Genomic DNA, 12,009 nt, shown 5'->3' with positions numbered 1-12,009 from the left:
CCCGGCGGCAGATTGGATAAAGGGTAGCCGCCGATGTGTGGTTAAACGCGGGCTGACCTTGAGGAAGTTTGTGAACGAGCGGTTTTGTTTGTATGGGGATGCTGGAAGAGATAAGCGTAGTTTTTTTTTGTTGCTTGTGTAAGTTGGTTTAGAGGATTATCTGCAAGAACAATCGGTTTTGTTTTTTTTTTACTGGAATAAACAGCAATAAGAACAGTCTTGAGGGTTTATTTGGAATATTATTTAATGCAAACGCTTATAAAGAGGATGTAAAAAAGGTATTGAGAATTTATTGAGGAAGTGCTTTCATGGCTCCAGAATGTCTGAATGAGAAACTTTGATGAAGATTTGGGCAAAACATTTTTTTGATCGACGTTGAGGTCAGTTGGTAGTCACTAAGATCGATGACGTACCCATTGGTCTAATTTTCATTATAGAAGGTACGACTTGGCTCTTCGATTCTAATCGTCTGGAATGACTCCCTTATTATGGATGAAGCCCTTACCCCGTGATCTCGACCTAGGCTTGTTTTTATTTTATATTTTAACCATCCTAGAGATTAATTAAATAAAACCCCTCTCAATCCATTGACTCGGTAAGATAAGGAACTTATCATCATCATCATCATCATTGTCTGGTAACTCAAAGTACAGATACAAATTCGATTACAATATCTAGACTATTTGGACTATAGCTACTATCAATTTGTTTACAATGCTTTGGTAAGTGATCAGTAGAGGATAAATAGTTAATAAGACAACGGCAAGGTTTCGAAAGAACGAATAATGAAATCAACCTAGTGCACAAGGATAAACTATCAGTCATCTAATGTTCCCGTAATTACGGAAGCGCTCCACAAACTAATCATTCGATTTGCTCTAAAAGAGGAAAGAATATGAATATCTCCTCAAACATCTCGATTGCTGGAACTTGCCAACTCTATCTAACCACTCCCAGAGCGTTAAAGGCAAACCATTCCCCGCAGAACAGATTTGTCAGGCGTCAGCGTACTGCACGCTGCTTTCGCATCATCATTCATCATTCAACCGTTGGTACGCTTTTTGGGTCGAAGTGATCGTGTACCTCGTCCACGATGCAGTAGCAGCCTGCTGCCAGGAGGTGTGTCGTATCCCAAAAAGTGTCTGCCAAACACGGTCACCACCATCGGCACTAACCCACGGTTGTATCGTCACGCCGACTACACTAGACGGACCGGCGTGTCCTCTCGGCGGGCACTCATCGCACCGCAACCCGGCGAAAGTTGTTCTGGCTCACTTAATGTGCCGAAGATAACGCTCGTATATACACACACGAGCTACACACGGTTGGCAGTGCGCAAACAATAAACAGTCAGCCAAATTGAAATTTACACTCGAAATTGCTTTTCCCGGGGCGCCCTGAAGCGATGGCTTCTTCCTCCCCGGTATGAAGTGCCCCCGGTGGCAGACGGGTGGGCTCGCATCCCTCCGGTGAAATGATTTGACGAAAATTTTGCGGCAACTCGCAAACTCAAACCAAATCCTTCACCCGTAAGTGATGCCTTCCCCCTTCGGTGATGGTGGAGGTTGAGGATGACAGTTTGAGGTGCCGGAAAATCGTGCCGAAATTTTCTCGGGATGCGAAGATAGGAAAGCTTTTAAAAGCTCATTTCATGATAGCGCAACCCTTCTTCTTTTTTCGACTGGCTATGCTGTGCGGGCGTGTGTGCCGTTAAATATGTCCCCGAGCGAGATAAAAACCTGGGCAAGGTGGAACGTTGGCAAGAGGGGACCGAGTGTGTCGGTGCAGAGTTATCTCCCGCAAAGTTACTGTCAGGTTGTTCGGATGGAACTCGGTTACGGGATACTCGGTGGGTTTTTTGGTGAACTATTTTCGCTAACCAATCATTTGCCAACTCTCCCGAGAAGAGGTGTTCCTCATCTTCTCAAACCTCAAAGTCTTCGTCGGTAAACTTCAGCTCACCGGGGGTGTTTGGACGAGGACCGGCGTAAGGTGATTTGATGATGGATGTGCTTTACTTTGCGCCTTTGCCGCAACATTACGCCCGATTGTAGCCGGCGTCTTTCTGTCTCATAAAAGTCATTAAAATTTTAATACCCTCTTTCGTTTCGGGGCTTCTTTCGCGGGTCCTCCCGTGAAGTGTGTGGAGCTACGGAGGGCTTTAGTCAAGTGGTTTTGTACAGTAATGTATTTAGTCAATGTATCGATAATGGGTTTCGGAAGATTTTCTGATGATTTCAAGATGCAAAAGGCCTAGCAGAGTTAACAGAGGCATATAAATATCTCTTGTAAAGTTAAATTCTTAACTAGAATACGTTACTTCTGTATAAAGTTAATACATTTAGTATAAATTATATTTAAAATCTCTAGCATGAATTTAAATTAATTTCATGCGTTTAGCATGAAAACGGTTGAGTGTTGCTCAAATTGTGAACCTCATCGTAACGATACCGAAGTACAGTACGACAGCGCAGGAAGTAAAATAATGAATCCCTACTTCTCGTATCGGATATCGTACGGGAGCCATCCAAAACTCTTCTCCAAACATGGCCACGCTTGGCAATGCTCCACGTGCGCGATTTCCAGCTGTACGACGATGCCATAGGGCTTCCTGGTTGTGCTCGTACCAGCAGCAGCGATACTTGCGAGTGACTTGACAATTTGGGATGCGTTCGTAGGGTGAAAGTGAGCTGGGCGCCATCAGGGAGGCCGTAGCGCGGTAACAATTCATGCTTCCACGCTCGGCACAAAGTGCACTTAAGAGACGAAATATAGTCATTAACTTCTAAACATAGCGGCCACCGGGACACGAGTCCGTGCACGTCAACCGGTACCTGCCACACACACACCGACTCAATCTCTGATTCCGTTCCCCAATTTGGGCGAGTGTGGCGAGTGAAAATTTGCATTTTATCAAACAAAACCCCCGGCCGAGTGTCGGGCTGGGTGATGGGCTAGGAGGTGTAGGCTATAATTCTGCAGCCGGAGCAGGCATTCGAAATCCTCCCTAGACACTGTTTGCACTGAGGATGGCAATAAAAATAATTCACTCCCGCGTTCGGTCGTCGGGTCTTGTTTTTTTTTTGTTCCTGGTGGATTATTGTGGTTAGCTCCGTCCGATTGCTTAATTTCTTCGACTGACCCTCGATCTCCCTAAAACGTAACCCTCGAGACTTCGTTGCATATCGTGCCGTTTATATCGAATAGCGCTCCGGCTGGATAGTGCCAGGATAAAAGAAGAGCCCCTAACGATGATGGCCTCCGGGCGGATGAAATGACACTTCCCGGCGGTACTTCAAACTCAAGCCCGGCTCTCAAAACGCTTCGCCTTCGAGGCCTATCTTGTGGGAAGTGGCTCTTGAGTAGTTGGTTGCACCGCTCGCCACGGCCGATGCAAAGGAATCAAAAGCATCAGCAAAAACCCTCTCAAACCCACTGTTGATTATGGCTGCGATGGCGATGAAGCCATTCCGGGCGCCAGTGATTCTGATCGCACCGGGGGCTCAGGGGTCACGCGGCGGTATGATGTTTGCCACCAAGAAACTGTTGGTCGGCCGGCAGCTGAACTTGCGGTCGCGATTTATTACGAATAAATCCACCGTCCGAAGGAATGGAATGAATCTCGAACGCGCCTTAGGAGACGAAGATGACGACGATGGCTCCACTGCTGATGCTGATGACGGAACCCGGGCATTAGCGTGGGAAATCGTGCTCATTAATTGTGGACACTTGTGGCGTGAGTGGAGTGTCTTTTTAGAGATGAATGGCACTGTAAAACGGTGCGGGCGCTGTCGGTGCGCGACCGGAGCGACCGGAGTGGCGATTTTGGGCTTCTTGGCCCTGGCTTGGCTCTGGGTATAACGTGGCCAAGGGTCTTTCCGATTCGAGCAACCGAGCGGCGAGTATCTTTATCATTCGGTAGGCCGGGATATTATATTCGGGGCCGTTTCGAGATTGGTGGAACCGAAGTTCGGTCATTAGGGAAATATGATACCAAGATTCGTCAAGTATAGCCATTCGTCGGACGGCGCGCTGGCTCGGAGATTAATTGTTGTAGTGCGACAGTGTGACAGTGTGGTACGCTCGTTGGCCGGCCTGGCCGGGACTGATCCAGTCGGCGGTGTTTTACCTAATTGCTGGATTATATGGACGATAAATCTGAGTACTGGTGTTTGTTGTCCGGGCAAGATTTCGGGTTTCTTTTTTGACCAAGAGTCGTTTATCATGTAGCTGAATCATTCCGAGCAGTGAGAGATACTTCATTTGCTTAGAAGAGATTTTGGGCAGTACTTGAGGTAATTGGAGGTATTTAGCTTTAATTCATTTTAAGTGTGTCTTTTAAAAAACCCAATTACTTGTTATAAGCTCAACCGGAAGTTGAATGTGTCTTACTTCGTTTTATGGGTAAATTTACATAATAATTGGAAGTAAAACGTGGACCATAACCTTAACATAGGATTATTAATTTGACCAGATATTTGTTCTTCTATTATAATATTTTTAACATCATTTTGTTTTTTTTTTTATATGCCTTTTGCAATATTTTCCCTTTTCCTGTACGTTCCTTTTCTCGCAATTCATATTTTTAATTATTTCGGTAATTCTAGTGGCTTTCAAATGGTTAATGTGTTTTGAATTTCTTTTTTTTTCATACGGTCATATGTTTTTTTTTCTATTTCATATGTTGTTTTTTCAATTTTCGATACCTTGGTGTTTGGTTCAACTCAAGGCTAAACTGGAGTACACACATCACCCATCTGGTGCAAAAATGCAGCAAAAGAATCAACTTTCTAAGGACAGTCACAGGATTCTGGTGGGGCGCACATCCATCAGACGTCCTACGACTGTATAAGACAACGGTACTATCCGTGTTGGAATATGGAAGCATATGCTTTCATTGGGCATCCAACACGCATATCCTCAAATTAGAGAGGCTACAGTATCGTTGTCTTAGACTCGCACTAGGGAGCATGAAATCAACACACAACATGTCCCTAGAAGTGATGACCGGAGTGATGCCGCTAAAACTACGTTTTGAAATGCTGTCGCTTCGCCTTCTAGTCCGTTCTTCAGTATCAAATCCCTTGATCGAAGAAAATTTTAAAGCGCTTCTAGAGACAGGTTCTAAGAGCAAGATCTTGAAAATCTACGAAGATTTTGTTGCCATACAAGTGCATCCTAGCGCTCCACAGGCATTAAACCGTGCTGCCCTTCCTGAGACCTACAGTTCCCTTTTAACAACAGATTCCTCGTTGCACGAGGAAATTAAAACCATACCGAATGATCTTCGCCCGATGGTAGTTCCGGGCATTTTCAGGGATAAGTATGGCCATCTAGACCAAAGTAGCCAGTATTACACTGACGGATCATCCTCTAAGGAAGGCACCGGCTTCGGCGTTTCTAGTGAGTCCGCCGAAGCATTTTTCAAATTGCGGGAGCCGTGTAGTGTCTACACCGCAGAACTAGCCGCAATCTTGTACGCACTATTGATGATAGCAGCGAGACCTTCGGATCAGTACTTCATTTTTACAGATAGCCTTAGCGCTATCGAAGCACTAAGGTCCCCGAAGGCTGTTAAGAGTCAGGATTTCCTTGTCATTAAAATCATAGAATTGCTTGGCTCCATGTTCGACAAGGCGTTCAGGATTTCGCTAATTTGGGTACCTGCTCATTGTGGAATTCCCGGCAACGAGAAGGCAGACTCACTGGCCAAAACAGGCGTCCAACAAGGCGCATTTTACGACCGTCCGATCTCGGCCCGAGAGTTTCTTCGCCTACCACAGCAACTTTTCCTGTCTCGCTGGCAGAGCATGTGGGAGGCGGACGATCTCGGGCGATTCCTTTTCTCGATCTCTCCGCAAGTGTCCCTGCGGCCTTGGTTCGGTGGGCTCTCTGTAGACCGGGCGTTCATACGCATGATGTCTCGACTTATGTCGAATCATTTCGCGTTGAATGCTCATCTACAGCGTATAACTCTGGCCCAGACAAAGGTGTGTGGCTGCGGTGACGGATTTCACGATGTGGATCACCTTCTGTGGTCCTGCGTGGAGTTTGAAACCGCAAGACCCTCCTTGTTGGGCGCAGTCGAGAGCATCGGCAGACGACCGGGCATAGAAATTAGAGAAGTGCTGGCGACCAGAGACCTCGCATACATGAGGCTCATCTACCAATTCGCCAGAGACAACGGCCTTATCCTTTGATTCCGCATCCCCATTATCCTACCGAACCATATCCGCGATTCCTTTTTTGTTATTCGTTGTGTTGTCTTTGTCGTAAGTGTTAAGTGTTTTTTTTTTTTTGTAGTGCCACGGGTGGTCCGTTGACAAAGCAACAGCATCCGGGGTCAAAGTCGGCACTGTCGTAAGAAGGGAGGCAGAATTTTCTGTAACAGTGTTCTTCATCTCTGTCTAGCCTTGATGGGGCGAGCTCGGCCTTGCTGGCGTTGGGTTCGGAGGTGGTCGGCGGGTTCAACCCCGTAATTAGCAGAGACCCTGCTGTTACGGGATGGAACTCGCCGATAGCTTCTGAGTTCGGTGCTGGCTTGATCGAGCTTGGGCTATCACTGCTGGGCAGTTTGAGGAACACTGTACGCAGGCAAATGTTTGTAATGTCCCGATTACTGTTTTCTTTTTGTTTTGTAACAGTCTAGATCCGCTACACGGAAGGATGTCCCGTTCCACACACCACACTACCACCAACACAGCAACAGAAAGCAATAGACCCGGACCAAATCATCAATACAACCTCCACAATAGACATGAACAACCACACTGCAATCTCCACACACCGACAACCGAGCATGCCCGGGATAAGGCAGAATAACAGGGAGGAAATGCCTTGTTAATATTTGTGAATTTGTAATCGTCAACACATGCGGTGTTGACAATACGGCGTCATGCCGTAATACTGGAATTATAAATAAATAAATGTTGTTTTTCCCTGGCTCAGTTGTTTTTTCTTATTTTTTCCTCTTTTTGTTTTGTTTTAGATCTTTTTTTACATATTTTGTTAATGTTACAGTAGAATACTTTTTCCATTTATTTATGCATTCTTGTCTTGTACTTTTCTACATGCTTGCTGAGCTTTACTTGAAAATGTAATCGTTCGAAATGTTGTTTTCAAAAATTTATGTAAGTTTAGCATACACTTTCAGTAAAACATCAATCCTCAGCACTTTTTTTATCAAGAAAAAATCGCTTCACCTTATTGCTGGTAATCATAGTACCGATTAAAGCAAATCGGATAAATTTTAATCATTTATTTTTATGTAAATTTTTCTGTTCCGTTAATTTAAATGAAAATTAATAAAATCAATATCGTTTTCCCCTTTTTTGCAACTATACAGATCATTAGCTTACATTAGGCCTAGTTTGCCGTCGCTGTAACTTAATACAGCCATTCGCGCGTACGGCCATGCAATTATCCAAGAATTCACTATACACTGTCCCACTTGTGGTGAAGAAAAATATGCCCCCAACAGGAAGAAAAAAAAAACCCCGCCAGCATCCTTCAAACAAGCTAACCACATAAAAAATAATAAACCCAGATCAGTAGCGGCAAACATCGGAACGCATCGGACTTATGCGGCCTGCAGGTTGGAATTGACCATCCAGAAACAATTTGCATACCGACGGTGGACGCACGGCAAAAAACAAGAGACTCAATCGTTGTGGTACGGTAAAAAGAGACCGATCCCGATGTGTTAATACCCTCTAGCCAGCTTTACTAGCAACCTTTACCTGAGCTTCACTGAGGTCCGGCCATGTTCGGTTGCACGTGTGCGCGAATTCACGAGTGAGTGGAAGTGTCAGCGAACAGCATTCCAAAAACCTGACCACACACCGCTTTGGCTAGTGGTGAGTGAAGCGATCGAATGGTTTTTTTTTCGTTTTGCTTTCTGGCCGTTTCACCTTCCTGTCCACCCGTGGCACGGGCGTCACGTGCGTCAAGGCAAGAAGCCACGGAGTCAAAAGTCAAAAACCGTTGACCGTGAAGCGCAGTGACACGCAAACGGAAAATAATTCTAACTTTCCTGGCCTTTCCTGGCGGGGTTTGGGGGGGGGGGGGTGTGTACCGGCTCGCGAAACTCACCCGCACCATCCCTCACTCACAAGGGCTTAGAGGGCTTGCAATATCAAGCGAAAGGAAGGAAGGAAGAAAAAAAAACACAAGCGGACCGACTTCATTCCACCAGATGTCTACGCGCGTGAAGCTGAATTCAATGTTGGTTCACAAAATTCTCACGCCGATCACGAAGCTAAGCGACACATTGTCAAGGCAAATAAAGAAAAAAAACGCACGGCCAGCTTCGCGGTCAGATTGTACACGACTCTCGAGGTTTTGTATGCGAGCGGTTCACTTGCGGTTCCGATTCGCACATGGTTCCGATCTCGGCGTGCGTTAAGCATGCGTACGGGTGGACTATTACTATTCAGGCGTGAACTAGTTTGTCGGCAAAATAATCGTTTACTTTGATGCTTTGGCTCGCTGGTGCTGCGAAGTCATTCTTTCCGGTGATGATGGGCAGATAATAGTGATTGTCTGCACCGATTGTCATCGGGGACCGCATCCCGACCCCGATGAGTCATGGTTGGCAGCATGGCCGAACAGACCGCGGTTCTGGTAAAACCCCAGGAAAAATGATTCACGGCACAGTCTGGAAATGACCGTACCATAACTTGATCCCGCGGGAAATACGCCCTGTGCGTTTGTGCTTTGTTCGCGTGGTCGCAGCCCAACCGATCGACGATTATTGACCACTATTAGCAAGTTGGAAGTGTTGGCATTTTGCTAAACGAATAGCTTTTGGCTTTCTCACCCATTTCGAAGCGTCAATTTTGTCGATGAGTCTAATCGGATTTTCTGTTTCCGTTTTGCAGGTAATTAGCAAATGTCCCGTGGCACCAAAACTGTTCGTGACGTGAGTATGACTAAGTTAATCTTGTGTTGTTCTTGTGAGTATTCGTTACTTTGATACGAGTTTGAAATTATTAAGGTAAAATTTAGAAGTGATAAATTTGCGAATAAATTGAACAATGTCCAATCCTACAGTGAGTGGCTTAACTATAGAACAATCGGAAGAATTTTAATTTTTACAAACAAATTTTTAATAAGTTCAATTTATATCCAACCTTAAGATAGGCAGTTCAAAAAAATATGCATAAAGAAGAGCTAAGTTCAAAGTATGCTCAACAATGTATTTAAAATGTTAATAAATTATGCAACTTCACTTCTCGCGCATTAACGCTTTCCTGGGCAAGTACAATTGCGAGCAATTTTCTCGCTTCCCCTTACTCAATCCTCAATCACTGTCCATTAACTGCTGCCTGGCTGGCTGCTTCAGAATGAGTCTGCAAATCACTGCTCAAGGCTCCATCCGTACCGATAGTTTCATCGTCAAGCCCACAAGTTCAATGTATCATGCTCGATTGCGAAGGTCATGGATTTGCATCCACGCGGCGAATGCACCACGAACGAAGGGTTTGAGGGGTGGCACACCAGACCAGACACCCTTCATCAAAAAACGGTCGCTTTTTGACATTGCTCTCGATCGGTGGAGAGCGCGCGCTGTAAAGTTTATCTTGAGTAGAAGGCTCCGTCTCCCGTTTCTATTGTCCGGTCACTAACCTCGGGGCTTCTGGAGCAGTGCTGGAAAACTTTCCCGGAGCGGTTAACCACCCACTGTCGCAAAGTTTGCGACCACAGTGTGTACGCCACCAGGGGGCTGTAATGGCGGTTTGGAGCGTTGAGAGGCAGCCGATCCCTGGATAGACCGGGCTAGGGACAGGCGTTGCGCAATTCGTGTGCAAATCATAGCATGGCCAAAATTCAAGCCACCACCACTCGAACCGTGGCTGCGTACCGTGAAACCGCCGTGACTTGGGCAGTAACAGGAGTAGAAACAAAAAATAGTTTCGCCCACAAAATGAATCATATTGTCATAGTAGCTTTTGTAGCAAGTAAGACGAGTACTCGCGTCACACCCGAGTCCGCTGGGTTTTCGGAGGGAAACTCTGGCACCATCACCACCACCACCGGCCGACAGGAAGTCGACAGTTAGTCCGAGTAATGTGCTGTTAAATTTCGTTTTATGCTAGATTAATTGCATTAATAATGAAAATGTTCATCAATCATTCACGGCTTAACGGGCGGGTTATGGTTTTCCGTTATTGTATCGGGCCTAGAGATATTCAGTTTTTACACGCTTTATTCTCGCTTTGTTTTTGTATCCCCGGGATCATGGTGCGCGATGATGGCGATGACGATGGTGATGATGATGGGATTGTGGTAAACTTCAACCGTTGTCAATGTTCCGCGGGCCGCGCGATGCTGTGCGCTCGGGATGCTTCTTCCTGTGTGTCCACAGCGTGTCCCGAGCCGTTTTGGGACATCCGCGGGGGTTTTGAAGTTGGTCGACGTGTCGCGTCGTACGGTTCACCGCCTCGGCTGCTTCATTACGATAAATGGTTTTAAAACGATACGGTGAGAATGTGCGAAAATCGATAAAATGCACCGTCGGCGATTGTACCGCAGATTGAATTTTAAACAGTCAGCCGGCTGACTAAACGATGGTTGGTGCCGTTGTAAATGATCACACGTATCGTGTGAAATGGGGTATTGTTAGTTTTTGTTGTTGGCCTCTGTTTAGTTTAAACAACATAGGGCGTGCGTTTTTGTAATTTAAAAAAAAGGTATTTTTACGATTAGAATAAATACTAGGATGGGTTGTTCGCCCTATCTTTAATATGAAATGTTTCGTTACATTTATCAAAAGTTTGGTCTGTTTAGCGATGAGAATTAAAAATAGGAGCTTGCCCTCTTTGGAATATGTTTTGGGCATTATGTTTTGTCGCTTTGAGTGTCTGGTGCAGACATTCTTGCCACCACGTATTGTAGCGTGGAATATCTTGAATCTGTGGACGCCATAACTCCATCTCAGTTTGAGCCTTCTACGTCTCCTTTGTTCACGTGGTAGACCTTAACCGACTGGATAGGCTTGGTTGTCCGGTGTCTTTCACATGACATGACTAACTCACCAGAGCTAGCCGACTGCTCGTAGAGCTCATGTTGGGACGGCCCGATGGTTCCCTCGTAGTGAGGATGGAGTATCCAACTACGCGGTATCATTAAGTTTAGTAAACCAGAAATGGCAGGCATGACATTAAGAGGAGGATAAACCAGCAAGAGAGAGAGAGAGAGAGAGAGAGAGAGAGAGAGAGAGCTCATAGAGCTCGTCAACTCGTTGTAGGGACTCTTTTACTGCCCGTTTCATACATCCGGCCCATGTCAGAGAATTTTTTCAGTTTTGTACAGAGTCCATTCTACAGAAGGATATTTGAGATCTGGAACTTGGGACGATGGTGCTGTTGTAGCACGTCCAGTTATTAATAAGACAGAACCGATATCGAATCCCATCCGGTCCAGTGGCGCATCGTACTCCTGTATCAGTGGCGCATAAACCTAAGGACGGAGTTGGCGGCCGCCAGGGGCTTCACCGGTCAGGCGGTTCTCGTCTGTCAGAGAACCTCATTAGACTTACTGCACAAGCGGCGGCAGGGCTTCATAAAAGGGGTCTCGGATAAGGGGCCCCGTTGAAGGGCTCCTTCAAGAGAGAGACCGAGACCATAGAGCCTTGCTGGGAGCTACTCGTAAGATTTTGAGCACCGTAAAAAGCTTTGAGAACTACGAAATAATAAATTTAATCATAAATTTTTAATTCAAATTCCAAATTAAATCATCTTAAACTATTGCTTCATGAAAAACCTCTTATAGCTTATAGCATTTGTAACAAGCCTTGTAATCTTCTATACTTTGAAGCTGTAGAAAATGTTCCTTTATAACGCGATACAGTTGTAACAGTTGCAGCGCACTGGTGCTCGAGAGAGGGTAGCACCAACATACATTAGCAGCTAAACGTACCGCTCGCCGGCCACCTTGCTTGTTGCGGTTTGCTCCGGTGCTATTAATTTCGCTTTCAGCTAACAGACTAATTAGGCGGTCACGGTGACC

The 12,009-nt window shown here is 45.7% G+C and overlaps 1 protein-coding gene across 13 annotated transcripts in view; it reads left to right on the top strand.

Moving 5' to 3' along the window:
• The window catches only part of LOC118511255 (putative ferric-chelate reductase 1 homolog), a 50,340-nt gene that overhangs the window by 24,307 nt on the left and 14,024 nt on the right, over window positions 1-12,009 (top strand). For 6 of the 13 annotated variants that reach the window (XM_036054105.1, XM_036054106.1, XM_036054114.1 and 3 more), the window contains one exon: window positions 8,880-8,920. The exons of the other annotated variants lie outside the window; for them this stretch is intronic. In XM_036054105.1, the coding sequence (XP_035909998.1) occupies window positions 8,880-8,920 (41 nt within the window). The remainder of the gene's footprint in view (window positions 1-8,879; window positions 8,921-12,009) is intronic. 13 annotated transcript variants of the gene reach the window in all.

This window comes from Anopheles stephensi, chromosome 3 (genome assembly GCF_013141755.1).
Source record: "Anopheles stephensi strain Indian chromosome 3, UCI_ANSTEP_V1.0, whole genome shotgun sequence".
Classification (NCBI taxonomy): Eukaryota; Metazoa; Arthropoda; class Insecta; order Diptera; family Culicidae; genus Anopheles; species Anopheles stephensi.
Note: the sequence above shows the minus strand (reverse complement) of the source record. Positions and strands in the feature narration are given on the sequence as shown.